At 41.9% G+C, this 22104-nt stretch overlaps 2 protein-coding genes across 4 annotated transcripts in view; both read right to left on the bottom strand.

Moving 5' to 3' along the window:
* Positions 1 to 12906, bottom strand: part of kcna10a (potassium voltage-gated channel, shaker-related subfamily, member 10a) — a 44770-nt gene extending 31864 nt beyond the window's left edge. Inside the window, exon 1 of the mRNA XM_050066071.1 lies at positions 12864 to 12906. The gene's annotated coding sequence lies outside the window, so the exon portion shown is untranslated. The remainder of the gene's footprint in view (positions 1 to 12863) is intronic.
* Positions 2586 to 12957, bottom strand: kcna2b (potassium voltage-gated channel, shaker-related subfamily, member 2b). 3 transcript variants are annotated; one of them, XM_050066078.1, is made up of 3 exons: positions 12864 to 12957; positions 9079 to 9223; positions 2586 to 8266 (listed from the first exon to the last, which is right to left on the bottom strand). In XM_050066078.1, exon 3 carries the CDS (start codon positions 8147 to 8149, stop codon positions 6647 to 6649), a length of 1503 nt encoding a protein of 500 aa, XP_049922035.1. In that variant the 5' UTR covers positions 8150 to 8266; positions 9079 to 9223; positions 12864 to 12957; the 3' UTR covers positions 2586 to 6646. The 3 variants fall into 3 exon arrangements, with proteins under 3 accessions (XP_049922035.1, XP_049922034.1, XP_049922036.1); XM_050066077.1 differs by having other exon boundaries at positions 9079 to 9391; positions 12864 to 12913; XM_050066079.1 differs by lacking the exon at positions 9079 to 9223 and having other exon boundaries at positions 12864 to 12945.
* Positions 12958 to 22104: the final 9147 nt, after the last annotated feature.

The raw sequence follows: 22104 nt of genomic DNA, 5'->3' as shown, positions 1-22104 counted from the left end.
ACAACAAGAGGAGAGACAAACATTTCCAACTGCTAGGGGAAGTGTTAGACTATGAAACGGCATTGATACAGAGATTGTTTGTACTTGTCCCACTCTACGCTGAACCAGGAGTCAAGAGCGATTTGCTCTCCTCTCTCTTCCTCACTTCCCTCCTTTGCTGGTTTTATAAATAGACCACTTTGCTTTCTCAGTAAAACACAGAGAGCATGAGATTCACTTAAGGAGAGAAGCGGGACACAAAACCACTGAGGAGTTGGGGGTCAGCCGCTCCAGTGATGCTTTCATCAATTTACATCGTATATGGAACTTTAGGGTTTTCTTTTTCATGGCGTTTTTTGCTATAAGAGCACCAAAGAAGAAATGGATGCATTACAAACTGCATGCTTCAATGGCTTTGTTGTGTTTTAAAGGAATATTTCAACAGTCCCAAAGGACCATTTCCATATCAGTTACTCACCCTGTGTTCTCTTGAATTCCTGAAGAGAACTTTGTTTTTCTTGCATGCCTCTGGTGAACGAAGAATCCAAAAAGAAAAGAATTCTTGATGAAAATAAGTCATAGGAGACCATGTGTAACAACAGCAAAACCTTATCAAAATATCTGTTTACAAACTCTCACACAGCTCTTGCAGTATAATCCAAGTCTCATTTATCCAGTCGTATGCTCAGTACTTCTCAAACAGACAGCCCTTTCCTATGGGGAACTGAATGGAGAGAGAAATTTATATATGCTCTCTTTAAAGCCAGACTCCACCAACAAAAAACAGTACTTTTACCTCCCTGAACATATGAGCTGCTGGTCCACCACTGACTCGATCAGTCACAGTGTTACTATGTGACTTCGGTGTTTAAAGGGTTAGTTTGGATTCACAGAAGTCACACAGAGGCACAAACTAACTGATCGCGGCAGCAGTAGACCAGCAGCTCCCATATTCAATGAGGTAAAATTACTGTTTTTGTCAATGGAGTCTGGCTGTGAAGAGAGCATAGATGACTTTCACCCTTGTTCAGTTACCCGCATGATTTGTGTGAGAGTTTGTAAACAGGTGTTTCAATGTAGTTTCAATCATCAAGAATTTTCTCAGTTTTTGGATTCTTCGTTCACCAGAGGCATGCGAGAAAATCACAGTTCTCTTCAGAAATTCAACATAACATGGGTTGAGTAACTGATAAACCAATAGTCCTTTTGGCCATTGAAATTCCTGCAGAAAATTTTGTCTACAAATATACATATATGCATACATATTCAAATGTCACTCTCTGTTCAGTTCCCTGTAGGAAAGGGCTGTCTGTTTGAGAAGTACTGAGCATACGACTGGATAAATGAGACTTGGATTATACTGCAAGAGTTGTGTGAGAGTTTGTAAATAGATATTTTGATAAGGTTTTGCTGTTGTTACACATGGTCTCCTATGACTTAATTTCATCAAGAATTCTTTTCTTTTTTGGATTCTTCGTTCACCAGAGGCATGCAAGAAAAGCAAAGTTCTCTTCAGGAAATCAAAATAACACGGGGTGAGTAACTGATATCGAAATGCTCTTTTTGGCTGTTGAAATGCTCCTTTAAAACACAGCAAAGCCATTGAAGCATACAGTTTGGTTCTCCCATAGCAAAAAACGCCATGAAAAAGAAAACCTTAAAGTTCCATATACAATGTAAACATGTAAACAGTTACTGATTTAGAGTTTAAGGAATACTTTTCTGTCCAATTCTGTGCACTCTGGACATATGAAGTATTTTGTTATGGTGAAAATCACAAAAGATAAAAATCAGGTTTGTGCTGGCATTATAATAAAAGCATTATTATGAAACAAACTGATCTGAACCCACAAAATCTGTTTGTCCTTTTGCTTAAGGCTTCACAAAAAACACAACAGTAGCTTCGGGTTATCATGAAGGTGTTATTATTGATATTATCATGAAGACCATTGTTATTCATAGGGTTATAATTTACAATTATTTAGAATGATGAAAGTATCTGTCAGTATTCTCTATGACTCATATTCACTGGAAGTCCTTGTGAGGGGCATGGCAAGCTTTCAGATCCATATTTCCTTTGTATGTAACAACTGCTGTATGTAACAATTTGCTTCTAGGTTCAGTCTTTCTCCGAACAATGGTAGAAAATCACAGACTTTATACAGACAGCTGAGTAGAGACTGCAAAAGCTAGAGACAGCTAGTGAAGAAGCTGAGGATTATCTCAATCTCATACACACATCATGTATTTGTGACTGGCAAATAGCTGAAGAAGGTAGAGGAGATAGATTCAGAGGAGGTGGTCGTCTGTGGGTAAACATGTATTAAGACAGTACAGACAGAATCAATTTAACCAAGGCCTGCGTGTGTATTTCAGTCAAACCTCAGCCCCTGCACCGCGTGAGGCTCAAAGGGGAGCCAACAATGACATTCAAATAGAAAAACATATAGTGAAAAAAACAGACTAACAACAGTTCATTTGTACAGTGTCTGATGACACAAATAAGTTCAAGTTCTCATAGAAATCATATTTTCCTTTTTGATCTCTTCATATATTTCCACTCGTATTCCCTGGAGCAAAGCCTATCAAACCAAAGAGATAATTCACTTACTATACAACTTTATCTTCTTGGATTATTTCAGCAAGCATACACTTTGATTCCCCTGCTACACAGGAATCTGTACATGGCAGAAGCTTGTATTAAAGCTGAAGCTTTAGGCATTTTAAGACATCATTAAAAGCAGCTTTAACTCTTAGATACATTGTTTACATGGCTACGTGTGTTCACCACCAGCGGCGGGTTTTAGTCCATTCACTTTGTGGCTTTAAGTTCGGTAGAATCACAAGCGTCTGTCCTGATGGCAGACGTGACCATAATTGTGTATGTTCACAGGTAGTGTGTGTGTCCAAATGTCCAGCGTACACGTGTCAAGTGGCCTTTTGTCTGTGGGGTACAGCAAAGATTTGTTTTCCTCGTTTCAGATGATCCTGATGTGCCGTCCTGTTGTCTCGACAGAGTGTCCCCTCAATAGTGTGCTTGGTAACATGATTTGAAACGACAGAAGTCAAGACAAAGTTTTCCAGCCACATAAAGTCACATAGGTGTTCCGGTACACAAGAAAAGTTTAGAAAAGTACAAGTACACATCAGATTAAACGGCAAGAGTGGGTGTGGGCAGTGTTTATCGTACTTTCATTGCCCTCCCAACCTTTCCTCTCTTTCCCTCTATTTCCTTCAATCCCCAGTAATTGGCTGATACTGCAGCTTATCTCAAAAGTCAACACATGCTCATAGATCTCATCTGTGGTGAGCGTGGCAGGACATTCCTTTCAGTTCTCTTTGTTTAATAGACTATATGCATGTGTCAAACATATACACAGGCTGTAAACAGTGTGCTATAGGATGGGATAGAATATACAGAGCACCATCGTGGCCCAGAGTCAAGAAGCAAGAGCGGTGTTTAGGTAACTGCCACCACATTGTCTCCGAGAGCTACACCCTCAGCTTGTGTGTATCTAAAAGCTCTCACAACCTTTTTGTCTCTCTCTCATTCTCGCACACACACACACACACACACACACACACACACACACACACTGAGAGTGATGGACCTATATATCAGAGATAAGCGCACTCAGACAGTCCCTCGGAGCATTATGATACACTTGGCTGGGCAAAAACTCTGACCGTCTGACTGTTTGAATCTGTGCATCCACTGGGCTGGCAGCTAGCTGTTGTGCTTTCACTATGAGACACAGTTACTGAGCTGTGACTGCAACTGACTATTAAGACTCTGAAGCTGAAGCGAGCAGGACACCAGTTAACATCTGAACTGCGGACCATATGTTTAGCTTTAGTTTTAGCTCTCCTCTAAAACCTTTGCTGTTTCCTCTCATGTTTAACCCCATGCTTACATTCACAAGAGTTAACAAATCGTCTGGTGGACACACAATCCTAAATACTCCACATGGATTGTGACTCAACATGATTTCAGACAGCAGTGGCAAGAAGCTGCGTATGCAAAAGCGTGACACATAGCTCTGAGGCGAAACAGCCTTTGATACAGTATTTTGCACATAGCGGCAGTAGAGATATAGGAATATATTGATGTCAGTTTGCTTTTTAACTATTACTCATACTATTTCATGCTACGATGAATACTTTAAAGGACATGCAGCACTACGGTAGCAGAATAGCATCTGTTTGATAAAAAGCCAATGAAGGACACAGCCTACGTCCTGCTTTACTGTATGTGGGCAATATGTGCCAATGGAATGACTGCAGTATCAGAATGAAAATATATATACTGAAAGCAACATTCATTTGATTTACAGTCAGGTGGTAGCACAGGTGATTTTATAAGTGATCTACTACTGTACGACTTTTAAGTTGTTCCAGAGGCAGGCAGTGTACTCATTTTAATCTACTGTTTAAAGGAGCAATATATGGGAAAGGGGCACGACAGGCTGAAATGATTTAACAGTCTGATTAGGTGACAGCAATCAGTTTTACCTGTATTGCTCATGAGCTTCTTAGCATAACAAGCAAGCTTATAGTAACCTTAAATGAGCAGTGTGTAAGATTTAAGGGGATTTAGTGGCATGTAGCAGTGAGAACTGCAGATTCCAACCAGTAGAAACTTCTCCTGGTTGGAATTTCTTTAGTGTTCATTATTCAGGAGGATTTTAATGGAGCCAGAGGTCTCCTCCTTTCCAAATCAAAAGGAAGCAGGGATTTAAACCAGTAAAAACACTGAATAAAGCAGTTTCACTTTGCAAATCGGTGTTTCTCAGATGCTGTTTGGTTTCTCCAGACAGCACCTGCTAATATGTGCTCACTTTTTTCCTGAAAGCCTAAGATTCAGACATTTAGGAGGTGTTAATCGGGAGATGAATTACCCACAGAGGTCCCCTCCACACCAAGACAAATGGACCTGGTGATTTAAAGCGGTAAAAACACAGAATTAAGAAGTGTCACGCTAAAAATCTGTGTTTCCAATGAGAGAAGCTGCTATACAGTGGCCAATGCTATCTTAAACCAGTGCTTGTTCTGGGATACTATAAAAACATTGTAGTCCAACATGGTGATCTGGTGATTATGCACTAAATTGTCTGCCAATGTATCCCCTTAATTCTACAAACTGGAAATTTAAATGCTGACATTGCTTCTTGCCACCCATCCAGCAAGACTGGCAGTGCTGGAATTACAAAACATGGACTTAAAAGGTGTCATAGATTTCTTTTAGTTGATCACTATGTTCTTTCTTTGGTTGCCAGCCTCTGGAAAAACTTTTAAATTTTTTGTTAGTAGAGTTAGAGTTAATACCATAATAAGCCTTATACGTAAAACAAGTTAACTTTGCTGCCATAAACCTGGTTGAAATTATCTTCTGGCAAAAACAAACTTAAAATCTCACCCTAGTCTGCTCCTTAATCTCATTTCATCTATTTCTAAAACCATGGAATGCTGTGAAGTCAAGAACAGCAACATTTATGCTGAGCAGTGCTGTCAAACTCAACACTTCTCACTGTGCGTCTGTTACAGTGGACTTGGGTGGCGACTAAAGAGACACTTAAGGGTAAGTTAAGAGGATGGAGAAATAGGCACTCACTCAGAATGCTGCAGAGATATTATCCACTATCTCTCTACATCTTAACTGTAAAAAGTCTCGGTGAGAAGCACACATTCATCATAGTACTAAAAAAAGCATACATTACAACAAATCAAATGAACACACATCACTAAATAAACATTCACTCTGTTTAGTGAGACATTTCTGCTGTCCACCTGCTAGCCTGCATCGGCTGGAAAGAAAAAAAGGCAGAGTCTTGGCGAGACATACCGTAAATCCACTTGAGCTTCATCGAAGAAAAATGGCAGGAAAAAGAAGTTGTGCTGTTGCGGTGCAGAGTTACAGCACGACACTGTCATCTATCTGTTGGTCTCTACAGAAGCCACTAGCTTGTACTAGACAACATCTAGTGAGGGCCCAGGGAGGAATGCTAGTGCGATGAGGCTTTGTTTTCTCTGAAAGAGGAAGCAATGTGACCATTTGGCCAGAAAGCGCATCGCTCTGTCTCACTCTTTGTTGCTCACTTCAGTTTTCCCCTGACCGAACAACTGTGATCTTGGTGATTTTGTTCTCCTCTGAGTCAGGACCTTGGCAGTTATAGCAGCAGATTAAAGTTGCTCATGAATGCTGATAGTATGGCCTATTTAATCACAAGTTAATAAGGTTAGTTAAATTTTAAAGTAAATGTTACGCTGATCTAAGTTCTTGTTATCGTGCATCTTCTCCCAACGGCAGTTTGAGCAAGAAGTTAGAAACTAGTGGTCCCTTACGCTGTTAATATTGGTTAGTACTGGTTAGGCTACGATTGGCTACTGTTACGAGCAGGATGACTACTGTCACATAGGTAAGACTAACTCCATGCAGACACCGACAATGTCCTAAATAAGACAGATGGCAGTTCTATGATATGCGCTGAAAGGTCCATAGGATGTGGGAGAACATGGGGTCCTCTCTAATGACCTTTTTCCAGGTAAATCTGCTCTGGACTCCAATACTTGGCGCCATACGTTGGTCAGTACAGGGAGTCACGCCTTGATCCTCCTGTCACAGTCCCTGTTGACCCCAGCTGAAGTTAACCCTCCACAGTAGCTCACATTATACATCTGTGCGCATCTTAGTGATGTTTACATAGTTAGTGTTAGCCAGGGTGCAGTTTCCTGTTTTCATGCCCTCTGGTCTGAAGTCATCAGTGCTGTGGTTCACAGCCTCCTGGATCTCCACATAGTCAGATTTACTGAGAGTGGACCCACTGCCGCTTCGGCCGCTCTTCTTCAGATCGTCAGCTGAGCTGGCTTTAGGCACACTTGGGATATTCAGATACTGTGCCTGCTCCTCGCCCTCCGTCTCTCTGTGGTAGAAGTAGTTGAAGTTTGACACGATGACAGGCACAGGCAGGGCGATAGTCAGCACACCGGCGATGGCGCAGAGAGACCCAACAATCTTCCCTCCAATGGTTGTTGGGACCATGTCTCCGTAGCCCACGGTGGTCATGGAAACCACGGCCCACCAAAAGGCCTCAGGGATGCTGCTGAACTGGGAATCTGGCTCGTCTGCTTCTGCGAAGTAGACAGCACTGGAGAAGAGGATCACACCGATGAACAGGAAGAAGATGAGGAGGCCCAGCTCACGCATACTGGCCTTCAGAGTCTGGCCCAGGATCTGGAGCCCTTTGGAGTGACGTGAGAGTTTAAAAATACGGAACACCCTGACCAGACGAATGACACGGAGAATAGCCAAAGACATAGCCTGCTGGCCTGCCTGGCCGTCCTCTGGCCTCTCTGCTAGCTCTGTACCCAGGGTGATGAAGTAGGGGATGATTGCCACAATATCAATGATGTTCATGATGTTGCCGAAAAATCCAGCTTTACTGGGACACGCAAAGAACCTAACTAGGAACTCAAAAGAGAACCAGATGATACAGAGGGTCTCCACGATGAAGAAAGGGTCTTTATAATAACTTGAGCTGTCATGGGTAGAGGTGGCGTTGGACATGGATTGCAATGGATAATTGTACATCTCATCTTCTTCATATCGGAAAACTGGCAATGTCTCCAGACAGAAGCTGACGATAGAGATGAGAATCACCATGACAGAGATGATGGCAATGATGCGAGCAGGACCTGAGCTCTCTGGATACTCAAACAGCAACCACACTTGTCTCTGAAACTCATTCTCTGGCAGAGGCCGCTCCTCCTCCTTTATGAAACCTTCATCTTCCCTGAAGATTTCCATAGCCTCCTCGCCCAATTCATAAAACCGGATCTCCTCAGAAAAAATGTCCAGCGTCACATTAACAGGCCGACGCAGCCTCCCTCCTGACTGGTAGTAATAAAGAATGGCATCAAAACTCGGCCGATTGCGATCGAAAAAGTACTCGTTCCGGAGAGGATCAAAATATCTCATCCTCTTCTTGGGATCCCCCAGCAGCGTCTCCGGAAACTGGGAGAGAGTCTTGAGCTGCGTCTCAAAGCGCAAGCCTGAGATGTTGATGACGACCCTCTCGCAGCACTCATGATCCAGCTCGGGGTCGTACTGGTCATGAGGCTGACCCGGATGTGCTGCGGCTTCATCCGCAGGGTCGCTGGTAGCAACCGTCATGGTGGAGCAAGATGGGACCTGCAGGTTTCAGACAGGGTGGGGCCACGTCGGGCCACGAGAAGATAAAGGCTCCACACGCTCGTGGGTTCAGGTACAGGCAGCTCTGCCTGCAAAGAGCTACAGGAGAGGACAGAAAGCAGAGGAAGACGGCAATATTAATGTGATAACCATGTGTTCTGTGTTGAATGTGTTGAGCAAGAAAACTCATGCTTATAAAACGGATTCATTAATTAAAATTTCGAGCATGCATATTCAACAACTTGCACCCACTGGCATACATTTCTGAACCATTCATTTTTACAGGCTAAAATTGTCAGTAAATCCCAGAAATGCTGTGATATTTCAAGACCTTCCTGTAAACAGGCAAGAGAAGGGCAGTTGAAAATAACAAGCAGGGGCGGGGGGGCCGAAGCACTTGAGCGCATTGGCTCCATCATGTCTATGTGTATTAGGTTATGAGTTCTCCCTCATAGCACACTGCAGGATCAATATGCCAGCCAGTAATACTGTATCAGCTCTCACAGGGTGCAATTACAACCAACAAACCTGATTATATGCTGAGTGCTCCATACAATCTCTGAGATGAATTTCCTCTCTCTGTACAGTATGTGTGATGTGACCAACATGCCCTCCCAAAGCCGAGAAAAAAATTCACAGAGTATCTGATCAAATTAATAGTTTATCAGCGAATTGTAGCCTATTTGGGGATATTTGTCATAGCCAGTGGTTGACATGGCCCATTGCATAACTGCACAGCTGTTTGAGCAGTTTACTACAACCTTCAAACTTCATAGGCCACTGCACAAAAGCTGTATGCATGGGGATGTATGGGTGCTTATTTCAGGCCACAGTTTCACTTTAAAGACACAGCCATATGTGTGTGATTTCATTAAAGCAGCAATATCTAAACATATAAAAGAAACTCCTACCTATGTGCTTGTAAGGCTTGTTTACACTGTGTCCTCTGGTGGTAATGCGTAACGGGCCCAGCAGCAGAAGTGTCCGGCCAAAAGTCAGCCCCCACGGTCACAGCAGCTCCTCTCTGCCAGCCATATATCACCCGAAGCTCCGGCTCTGCAGCGGCGCGAGAGTGGGAGTGGGAGAGGGGACAAGGCGTGAGGATGCAGGAGTTACCTCCCTCACCTCAGTGACCAGCAGAAACGTGTTGTGATGCAGCTAGGCTACAGGTTGAAGCTGGTGGAGCGGGGCGATGATGTAGTGGTGGGAATAAAGTGAGCAAATCTTTAAAGAATAAAAAAAAAAGCTTGCCATCTGATTGTGATCAGCAAAACATGACGCCCCCACTTCTGAACAATACGCAGCCGCCTGCAACAACAGCAAAGGTAATCCTCTAGCCTGATATCTGCAGACTTACAGGGGAAGGGAGGTTGCAGGAGGCGCTGCCGTCAGTATTTCTACTCGGTGGCAGCCTGTGCGTCGGGAGATTTCATCTACAGCGAAATCACCTGTTTGATCTCCAAACAGACCCGCCTTTAAGATTTTGCATCCCTGTGTTGTTTTAGCTCGTAAAAATCATCTTAATTTATCCCCAAGTAAACTCCATCTTTCTTTCTGATGGGGAATATCCATATGAATACACCAATGATGCACATTAGTAACAAATGGAGGCTCATGTTCATCACCCATTCCATGGAATAACGCAGTCCTCTCAGGGCGTTTTTCAAGGGTGAAAAACTAGTTTTGTCATATATTTGTGACAAAGCAGCCACGTTCATGCACTGGGGTATTCAAACATTAAATGACAGTGTTGTAGTTGATTGGCAAGCGCGAGTGAGTTAGTTTGGAGTGGCAGGTGCAGACATGCTCAAGCCATTTGCAGCCCTCTCCTGTGTGTGGATCATGGACAGCCACAATAGACTCCATGCACTAAACAAAGCAGCACAGCGTTATCTGTCGGACTACAGCATTAATTTCAGAGAATGGCATGCAGGAATTCACCCTGGTTCTCTTGGTGCGCAGACGCATGTATTTTTATCCAGTTTGTCTCCTCTTACAAGGTGCCTTGGGGTCGTGAGTCCATTCCTTTATATCTGTCCTCCTTGCTTTATTTGACTAATCTGTCCGGCGGATGTGTCATCTCATCACGACCAACTGTTTTTGAGCTGCCGGCTCTTTCCATGTCTCTCATATTTCACCATAATTCACCATAGTTGAGGTGCGTGGGCTGCAGTCGGGCATCGCAGCGCATACTAAAAGAGATTCTTGCGCGCCTCGCCCCATCCCTCTGCGCTCCCCCTTCGCCGACACTCGTGTCCTCACCGCTCCACATTAAAGGGGAAGCATCGCCCACCACTAGGGTGGAAACGGTTTTCAACACAACACGCGCGTCTCAGGAGAGAGCAGAGTATAAAAACAACATTTTTAAGATGGAAACTGATAAGACTAGGAATAGATTTTCACCAAAACGTTGTGACTGACTTGGCAGCTTACCCACAGTGCAAATTTGGTCTCGCCCAAAGATAGAAATAAAACGAATTAAAACAATGCAATGTTGACTTTAGTGACTGTCTCTCGAAGGATGAGAAAAGGAAATTGGGATTTTCCCCTCTGAGCTGAAATGAGGGCAATGAACTGAGGGAATGAGGGATAATGAGCCAGCAGCTGCAGACCTGTCTGTGATCACTGTTTGAACCGAACAGCAAAGTCCAAGCCTGAACTATTCTAGTAACCCAAATGAGTCATTCTATCATCATCATTTTCCTGTATCTTATGGCTTTGGTGCCCGACTGCCTGGGTGCACAGGTCTGAATGGCTGCTAGCAGGATAATGTGTCTATGTGTGCATGTTTGTCTACAGTACAGTGCAGTGTTTTCTCAGAGACCCCAAGATGAGGGTCAAATGTGTTTGCCAGGTGTGAGGTCCTTAATGTATGCAGAATACAGATGCAGGCTCCAGTACAGTTTGTTACTGGTTATGCTCTGATCACTTACAGACCTACATCCTGTAACACAGTCACTAATTACTGTCCCTACCTATTAAGCACGTGCAGACACTCATGACGACTGATGCTAAAACCTCTTAATGCAAAAACAAACTAGTTAGAAGTTTCCTGCAGACAGACTTCCCTGCCCTTCTTTCCTCCACTGTTTGAAAGTGGGCCAGGTAAAAACCCAGATATGTCTCCAGGCAGAGAGCAGGGATCGCACGAAAGACAAAGAGACTCTTCAACTCCCTATAGAATACACGAGGAACTCCACATGTCCTTCCCCATCATGTATTCTCCTTGCGCTGCCGTTCTCCACTGCCCAAGGACAGGCTGATCATGACATGCAATCCCTCTCCAATCAAAGTGTCAAAATACTGATTAAGATGATGACATGGGGCCACAGGGATTGCAGTAGCAGTAGCCTACTCTGCACAGAGCTGATGGCTGAAGGTCTCAGCGAGGAGCTATTGACACTTTTACATAAGCACACTGATTGATGGGCAGGAACTCTTAAATCCTTATCGTCCATGAATGTAAATGAAGAGGGCCCAGCTCTAAATGGAGTGCAGCTAAGAGCACAGCCAGTAATATCCGATGCTGGTTGTCAGTAGTGTAATGATTCATCCTCCACCACCACATTCATAGCAATCATCTATTGCACTGTTTTGCTAGCGGGATGTGAAAGAGGGCATGTAGAGTATGGGATATGGGAGTTTGCTGGGGTTGGAAATGTGAATCATATCCTCTGTGACTGTGATGTTTCATTTCACTCTTACAACTATTTCGAATTACAATTTTCATCCACTGGTGATATTCAGGTCACATTTCATGATCTAAATCAGTGTTCCAAATCATGACCATGGTCTTAACCTTAACCTAACCTACTTGTTTTAGTAGTCAAACCATACCATAAACAAATGACCCCATCACACCTGAGCCACAATTTAATTACCCGAAACCACAGCTCCAGCTGCCACCCAGATCTTCTGGGGTAAAAGCACAACACAAAACAATAGACAAACACTAGCACTGAATGTCTGATATGTTATTGAGAAATGTAAGTCCATGAAAACCTTCTCAGAGTCATAACCCAGTTAAATCTTATCACACAATTACACAAATATTTTTCGCTTCAGTGTGACTTACACTTTCTGGTGACACTGTAATGCTCCAAAATCTATCACAAATAAACATCCATAAAGCTACTGAGAAGTTAAAGAAGAAGAGACACTCCTTGCAGCTCCACAACTTGCATGGTAATCATCACATTTGTATATTTCTTTAATTCTTAAAGTAGTTTACTGTACAGCCATAGTTACACTGCAGACAGACATGGCTAATAGCTAATGCAAACTTTTAATGCTGCCAAAATGTGAATAAATATATGTATGTATATAAATAAAAACAAAACAAATGGGGCTTAAGTTTTAGCCCACAGCTCACCGAATCCATAATAACATGATTCCTGTTTATGCATATTATATCATATATGTTGTATACATATTACACACATATATACTCAAGCTGTGTAATTATTCAACTTATCCTCATACAACCGTTCATAAGATATCTGATGAATTACTGCCCGACGACTGACATTACAGTAGGTCCTTAACATAAAGTTAGGTAATCAATGTAAAGTTACAGAGATTTAGGCAAGTAAAGTTACTGTGGTTAGGTTTTGGAAAAGAAACATGGTTGGGTGTCTTTAGTTTGAGGCAAGTTACTGTGGTTAGGTTAGCATAAAGAAACATGGTGAGGACGTACCTTCAAATGACTCAAAGTTCCCACATCAGTGCTCTGGGGGGAAGTCCCTGGGGAAAGTCTTTTCATTTGTGACACATCCACCGCTCCAATCCCCCCTCTTATAGGGGGGTGCTCTGATATGCCTTTCTTCTAAGGGTGCCTCCCAAATTCCAGGGGCAGTCCCCACTAGCCAATCAGCTCCAAGGCATCTGGGCTCTCCCTTAATCTTTATAAGTGGGAATTATTACCAGTGAATAAAAGTATAGTTTCTAATATTCCTGTGATAAAACTCTGTTACATATCTTTGGGTGCAAATTACTAAAGATGGGACCTCTATAGGGATTTTAAACTTTAATCCAGTTACTGAAAAGGTTCTCAACCACTGGTTACAAAGCGACAGACCTCTGGAGGGCAGAGTTCTGCTCACTATGGCAGAGGGTGTATCCTGGCTAACCTATGCTACTCAGTCTGTTCAATTCAATATGTTAATCTACTGATAGAGTACTAAGCATTTTTATGGAAAAACAAAGCCTGCTATATGTGAAAATCTGTAGTTCTGAATACACACACTAAGGGTGGGCTAAATTTTATAGACGTAAGCTCTCTCAACACGCTCATCATGTCTTTTTGCATTTAGGTGGCCTAAAATGCATTCTGCTTTACAACTATATTATACAGAAAATGCTCTTAAACTTTCAAAACTTTTCCATTTTTCAAACGTTTTGCACATGTTTGCACAATAGCCTCTATCATGTGTGTTATCACTCTCATTACAACATTTATGTTTGTTTTTATTTACTAATATTGAATAACAATTGACAACCAACTATTACTCATGAAGTATTGATGAACAAAATGATTCAAAAAATAATTTTAAACTTTTTAAAATTACATCAAGGCACCAACATATCCATTTCAACGGGGAAATAATGTGAGGTTATTTAAGATAAGATGATGTGTCACACACTGAAATTAAGTTAAATTGAATTAAATTGATATTGATATTTTATGCTGTAAAGCACTTGTTATTTATATTGAAAAGTGCTTTACAAATAAAGTTATTATTATTATCATTATTATTATTAAATTAGAATTTGCCTCTTTGTTAGGAAATGGGTGTGCACAACAAACTGATACAGTCAATTAAAAATGTATTCATAACTTTTTGTATAGGCCCAGTTGAATATTGCAATAACAAAATTCCACAGCACACCTGGATTTGCATCATGGCACACCATTTGAGAACCACCACAGCTCAAAAGTCAGAAGCAAGTGAAGAAAGGGAAAAAAAAGTGATTGAGTGTTATCGTATCCCATCCTGCTCTAAGGTAAAAGAAGTTTCACTTATATTGATCCATAGATTCTATTTATTAAACACTTCTTTAAAAACTTAAATAGTGACAAAGATGTAAATTGCTTTTTTGTGAATTACGTCCTGAAATGTGCTCCTGGTTATTTTTTTTATAACATGCTGTAGAAAAGATAACACTAAATTTATAGTTGACAACTTTTTCTCAGATTTGACTATTTACTATATTAATATTTCATTTAGCTGCTATGAATACTGTGACAAAAATATAGTAAGTCCTTTATTTTATGTTAGATTTATGTGAGATTGTCCTGTCCTGTCCCATCCCATCTCATCTCATCCTATCCTATATGATCCCATCCCAGCTCATCCTATCCTATCCTATCCTATCCTATCCTATCCTATATGATCCCATCCCAGCTCATCCTATCCTATCCTATACCATCCCATCTCATCCCACCCCATCTCATCTCATCCCATCTCATCCTATACGATCCCATCCCAGCTCATCTCATCTCATCTCATCTCATCTCATCTCATTATATCCTAAATAGAGCACAAAAATAATAGGAGTGACAGATTCCATTAATCTATATTTTTAATATAAATGGGGATGTTTTGGACACAGTTACTCCCCTTATTCCCCTGATCAATAGGATACAGTACTAATACTTTAAATTACTTGCACACAGTTGATCCAGAGTTGTGAATTAATCCTCCGACCATTTTAGATGCTCAATTCTGTCTCCAGTTCCCTCTCACCTTCAGGTTGTGCCAAGTCTTGGCAGAATGGGACCATTGATTCTGTTTTGTATTCAGCTGAGCAGACCAGATGGAACCTCATAAAGAAACTTAAGAATGCTGTCCAACTAATGACTGCTGAGAATTTTTCCACTGTGCGTCTTTTTTTGAACTGAATTTTGTAATTTATGATTATGTCTTCCCGTGCCAGCTGGTGCACTGAAGTGGCTGCATGGGGACCTGGCTGAGGGGGAGCCCCCAAATGTCTAGACAGGTATGTGGATGGAATAATGATGGTTTAACAGGAAAGTGCAGGGAGTTCCCAGAACTCCACAGTGTGCACAGAAACCATTATACTGACACATTCAATTAATTTACTAAGAGAATAAATGAGTTTTTGAGCCATTACATTTTTAGCTGTTTTACTGCAGTCCCACACAAATAGCTCAGTCAAGATGATCAGCATATTTGTGTGTCAGTGTGTGAGTCAGCAGACCTACACACCTAAAATCTCCACCCTTTTCTATGCAGCAGAACATGTGGAAGTCAGAGAGGGAGGGAGGGAGGGAGGAGGGGAGTGAGAAAGAGAGTGAAGGAGAGAGGAGGGCGTTGATCCAACTTATGACAGCAGACTGCAGGGGAGGAGCTTTGTCCTGGATGACCTCTGCTGGTGCTGCAGCAGGTGATCACTCACAAGCTACACACAGACACACACACAGATGTAATTCCCTATGGTATGGGCATGCATGCACCACCACCACAACATGAGCACACACTGGCATACACATATTTACAAAGTCTGACTCCATGTTTATTTATAGCTCCGAGACAAGAAACTTTAACTTTAACTTTAACTTATACTCAGCTGCTTTGTCTCTGTTACTATTCCTAAATGACTAAATGTCAGCTCCACTTGCCATCTATCCTTCTATTTCGCTGTGAACATGGAAATCTTTGTAATATTTCTCATTAATATTCCATGTAGGCATCAAAATGGCACCCCACCACAGGCGTTCTCCTCTATGACAACTAGCCGAGGAACTTTATAAACACATCAGCTTATTCTGACCCTCCATCCTTCTTTTTTCCTCAATTTTCTCCCCTCACTCCTGTCTCTCCCTGCACGTCTCCCTCTGGGGTCCCTCTATATTTAGATATTGACCTTGGAAGTTCTCTACCTGCCTGTTAAGAGCTGCTTTCATGATGAGATATGTCCTCACCTTCTGAGTAGAGTACTCTGCTATTGATTCTGGATGTGGTTTCACTTTCTGTTGTTCTCACAGCCTTCGAAAACATGGAAAAATCAATGACTCAACTGGTCCAGAGGTGTGGCTTGGCTTAGAGAGGAAACCTGGGAGTATATTAATGATTTCTATACCGCACTGAGCAGGTGAGCAGTATTGAATACATGTGACATATGCAGAGATCTCCTTTACAATGAGTCTTGGCAGCATGCTTTGAAACGTCCATTGAATGTGCAGTGACGGTATGGAGTTCTCCCCCAGCGAATGTTTTCTTCCCACACTGCAGGAAGCAGTTAAGTGCCGTCTGTCTAGTCAGTCCAATCGAATCAACAGTTAATGTATATGAGCCACACAGCTTGCACAGTCTATCTTTGTGTCTGTAGAGTGTCTTACCAAACATCAACACAAAGATCATGGATGCATCCCTTTGTAGCAGATACAGATTTTCAACAACATGTCGTTAATGTGTGGTTATGTGTAGGCACCCCACTTGATTAGGGTCAGGAATACAACGTGCTCTGCCTCAAAACAATCGCTCTTAGTGGCACGATCACTGCTGGAAACGCCGCCAATGTCTCGCTACGAAACATCCGCTTTTGGTGGCACAAGCACGGCTGGCAATGTCACCAATGTCTTCCTAAAAACACACAGTTTCAGTGGCACAATCACTGATGAGAATTCCGCCAATGTCTCCCTAAAAAAACAAATGGTTTTGGTGGCACAATTGCAACTGGACATTGTGCCAATGTCGTGCTAAAACACATCCAGTTATGGTGGCACAATTGCAACTAAAAATGTTGTTAATGTCTTAATAAAAAACAACCTGTTTTGGTGGCACAATTGCTGCTGGAAATGGCGCTAATGTTTCACTAAAAAACATCTGCCTTTGGTGGCGCAGTCACAGCTGGAAATTCCGCAGATGCCTCGATAAAAAACACCCAATTTCGGTGGCACAATCAAGGCTGGAGATCCCCCTTATGTACTGCTTAATAACACCTACTTTTCGTCACACTTGCAACTAAAAATAACGCAGATGTTTCACTAAAAAACATCTGCCATGGGTGGGACGATCACAGCTGGAGAAGCCACTGATACCCTGCTACAAAACACCAAATTTGGTGGCACAGTTATGGCTGGAAATGCTGCCAATGTCTCCCTGAAAAACACCCAGTATTAGTAGCACAATTGTCGCTGAAAATGCCACCAATATCTCACTGACAAACAATCCGTTATGGTGGCACAATCTGCGCTGTAGATGTCGCAGATGCCTTGCTAAAAAACACTCGGTTATGTTGTCTGTTGGTCTCACACAGTGGTCTGCAGCTTGGCAGCAGTTTGCCTTGTTTTGTTTTATAACTTTTTCAATGCACTGTCTTTGATTTAAAAAAAAAAAAGAGTTGTATTGAATGGAATTGTTGACATTTTGTTCATCCACCACATGATTGGACAAGGAACTGAATTGAAAAGGAAAACACGAAAATTGCGGTGGAAAAAAAGGGCAGTCTTGATGTAAAGGATTGGCCTATTCTCCCTTTACAGAGGGGCCTTGTTCTGTCTGTAGTATAACTACAATGGAGACGTCTGTTGTACTCGTCTGTTTTTCCCGTCCCCAGCCACCAATGGGCTGTGAACTAAATGCTGTTATTCACTTCTATTGTCACTGTGTGCAGCTCTGCATGGGAAACACAATAAACAGTGACATTTCCTGTGTGTCAACAGCATATTACGGTATGAGATTAACATCCCGATTAACTTATGAAACAAGAGCAACATTAAACGATTACACCATTAAAATGTCACTTTGTTTTATCATGTGCAGAATCACATTTTTATGATGTAAAAGCACCACAATTATTTGATCTGATGCCCTTTACTGTAAACTTTCTGATGTTTTTCTCTGCCTTTATTTCACCTATATCCTGTTAAAGGGTAACTTCGGTATGTTTCCACCTGGATCCTATTTTCTAATGTTTTTGTGTCTAAACAGCAATTTTTGAAATTGGTCCAGTATGGAAAGAGGGCACCGCTGCCGGCTGAGCCCAGTCTCACTCCGAAGTCATCTAAATCCAGCGCTTAAGCAGTGACTTACAGCATCAGACACCAACGAAAAAAGGCGTCCTTTAATGTTGACATGATACCTCTCCACTTCCTGATGAAAAAGTCAGCTCATATACAAGTAATCAGAACTGCGTCACTTTCGAAACATTGATATGATGCATACGAAACATACAAGTGTAAAAAATCCATGGTTTGCAGAAACGTACAATGCAAATATTTTCTTCTGGTGACTGGGCTGCATGGGTGCAACAGAGGAAATAAAAGTGAGGATGAGGTTAATATGATGTCAGGCAGAGCAGATGTGTCACAGAGGAGAGGATTGGTAGAAGAGCATGTGAGGTGATAGTAAGCAGGAAATGTAGTCAGAAGTGTGCAGAAAACCAAAATGAAGGGGAGGGACAGAACAATAGAGGTGGAGAGGGTAGCAGATAAAGGTCACGGTGCCAGAGTGATGAGTCATCCAGTCGAGTGCAGCAGCTCTCTCTCTCTCTCTCTCTCTCTCTCTCTCTCTGATTCACACGATCACCCTCTCCACCATCTGCCTGTTTGTTTTGTCAGCAAAAACCGAGATGACTGGCAGCTGATCACCCCTTTCAACAGCTAGAAAGAAATCCGATGTGTCTTAACATCTGGGTCTGAATATGCTAGAGATATTGTTTTGAGTGTTTCTGTTTGTGTGCCTGCATGTGTTTATCTGAGACTGTTTTGTTTTGTGTGTTTGCACAGAGAACATATGTCTGGGTAGCAAGTCTCACACTGTCTCCAGCGCTTGTGGCTGAAAGCCGGACGTGATCAGCCAATCAGAATCCAGGAATAATCAGATTTTTATGTGGAAGCACTAGCAACAGCATCATCACCCTTAGCAACCGTCCTTCCCAGCTGCCAATGGCGTGGCTCTGCCAGTGAACATGGAAATATCACACAAGTGAAAGTCATGTAAAGTGAGCCACATGCACTGAGGGAGGCAGGTGTGAAGGATGACAAAGTTTTATCTGATTTAATGTCATGTTTTGTGTGTTAGGATAATGTCCAATCATTAGTAGGGATGTTTCAAAAGGTCTTGCAAGGTTAATAGATTTTTTAAATGGGTCTTTAATCTATTCAAGTCAATTCAGCTTTCCTTATGTAACCTAGAATCAGAAATTTGTCTCAGAGGGCGTTACACCCTGAGCAACATACAATGCCCTCATTACACCCTGGGTTTGGGTAAGGAAAAACAAAACAATGCATGTACCCTTAAAGCACCTATAATCAATGCCTTAACAATAAAATCTATGGATTGACAACATGCAAACAATGTGATAATGTTAAAGGGTTAGCTCACAGTCATGACCCTACAGATAATTATTACCCTCAGCTTTGTAAAGCCGCACAGCTTTACTGTTTCAGTTCACTCTCACAGCGATGTTTTCGGCTCGGCCCAGCACCAATGGCAGACACAAAGTGGTAAACAAAGTGGAGCATTTAGCAGCTAAAGAGCCAGATATTTTCTGAAGCAGTTGGCAGAGACCAAAAACAGAGGGAAACAAACATTACTCCAAATGAATGATAATGTTACTTCTCGCTGGATGTGTAAATAAGCAACTGTTAAATCAGCTTAAAGGTGATGAAATGGTGGTGCAGGGAATCTGTGATGCTTTAGTTTATCCACAATCCATGGAGTAAGTTTCCAAATGGATTCCAAGATTTGCCTTTTGGGCAACCTCTAAAAATCTTACACATAGTAATTCCATCAAGCTTGCAGAAATCCCACTGGCCAGGGGTGAACAGCTGCATACCTCTGGAAAAGATAACTTATAAACTGAGGAATATTCTCATGAGACCCGAGCTTTTGTTTGGTATGCACTTTAAATGTCTACCTATTTGGGAATAGTAGGACTTGATAAATATACAGAATGAATCATTGTCTGTGAACAGTAAGTAGTTTTTGGAAAAAAAAAAGATGTCCTTGTATGAGGACAATGGGTTTATTTTATAATAGTCACAAGTGTGTAATGAAGTATAAACAGTTTATTTCAATGCCGGATCATTTTGTGCAACAACAAAACTGAAAACGATGCAACATTTTGTAACACTATGGGTCAGGTGAATATTTCAATGCCTGAACATGGCTGTACTAAACAAAATTGCAAATTATGCAACAATTCTAAAAGACATTTGATTTGTTCATTTTGTAGCTCTGTAGGATTTTTCCTTGCTCCACACTCCAAGATAGGAATGTCCTTTTTGTCTGTAGCAACAGTCTGTCACACCTGACTGGTCTTTATGTAGCAGGGTCAATTACACAGCAGTAATATGGGTGACAAGTCAAATGTACATTGTAATGTTGAGTATTATAATTTCACAAATTTGTTTCAGTTGTTATTACCTGACATGCTTAGGCCTCCGTACTCAACATGTGGAACGTTTGATACTCAGTTTCTGTACCCCTACGTTCACCTTTGGGGGTACCCTTACTATAAAGGGGTGTCTCCCACCTTACCTCTTTCCTTTTGCTGTTGTGCACTGTGGGAGAGGTAAGCAACATTGCTCTTGTGGTAATTTCCATGTTTTAGCGCTGTTAAACTACCTTCATAAGTTCATTTTATCCATTCCATCCATCCATCAATTTTCATCTCATCTTATCCGAGGCCAGGTCACGGGGCAGCAGGCCAAGCAAAGCACCCTAGATGTCCCTCTCCCCAGCAAAAGTTTATTTTATGCTAAAATATTTTTGTGTCGCTTAATTTGTGTAGGGGCTGGAGTTTATATGGTTGTGTGTGAAGGAGGATTTTGTTATGCCACTTGTTGTCAGGTATGTTTTCTGTGTTTCATTGTACTTAATTAAATGTAACATGGCGCCCTTCTGCTGTTGTGCTCCGTGGGAGAGGGGCTGGAGTTTGTATGGTTGTGTATGACGGAGAATTTTGTTTTTGCTACTTGCATTCAGGAGAGGAATAAATGGAGATCGCCTCTGAAGATATCCACAGTCTGGGCGTCTTTATATCTACACAACGCAGACATCACTAGAGTCCACCAGTTACATATATAAAATGCTGCGATAATACAGTAATAAAGTCCCAATGTCCTCAAACGAGTACTTTTTAATTAAGAGTGCCTCAATACTAATGCTAAAATTAAACAAATTTGTATGCAATATTAAACTACAAATGTTATTTAGCACAAATAAACAAGTTTCAACCATAACATCTGATCAGGTTTTGTACCTTGTCCACACATGCTTATTATGTGCTGTTGTTGCCATTCAGCCCTGTAATCATGTATGTTGTGTGTGTATAGAATGTGGTGTTGGGTTGTGTTGGTATCGTCTTAACTCCACTTACATTAGACCTGCTGTTGAAATAGAGTCCCTGCATGGTTGAGACTCAGTCTGCCTGTAGGGCAATACACTGATCCTCTGCCAGACACACACACACTGTATACATTACCTCAAAACACACTGAGGCACACAAAATGACACACCGCCAATGCTCGCCCTTGTACACATAAAGGCAGCTGATAGTATCACAGACAGCTTAAGTGATGATCCCTTCAATTCACCTCTAGAGGGCTGAATTTCTTGCATATGCTCCTTCTATTCATCTTGCTGACAACCCTCCCTTGTTGCTATGGAGATTTCCTGGTGTAGCGCCATGGCTGGTGGTAAGCTTTGGTGACATCATAGGTATTTTTGTGATCTCAGAGTATCTTTCACCAACATGTTTTGTAATAAAGCCAGAGAAAGAGGAAGACAGGCAAAGAGCCAGAAGGAGTTTACAGGAGACAATCAGTGCCCATAATTGTGCTGTACTGATAAACATTGAGAGTATTTAGTCTACAACTATCAGCACATTTCCAATATGCCTGAAAGAAAGGCAGTTTGATACTCGCGGACACACAATAGCCTGAAGAGATGGCAGAGTTATTAGCG

The sequence above is a fragment of the Epinephelus moara genome, chromosome 16 (assembly GCF_006386435.1).
Source record: "Epinephelus moara isolate mb chromosome 16, YSFRI_EMoa_1.0, whole genome shotgun sequence".
Classification (NCBI taxonomy): Eukaryota; Metazoa; Chordata; class Actinopteri; order Perciformes; family Serranidae; genus Epinephelus; species Epinephelus moara.
Note: the sequence above shows the minus strand (reverse complement) of the source record. Positions and strands in the feature narration are given on the sequence as shown.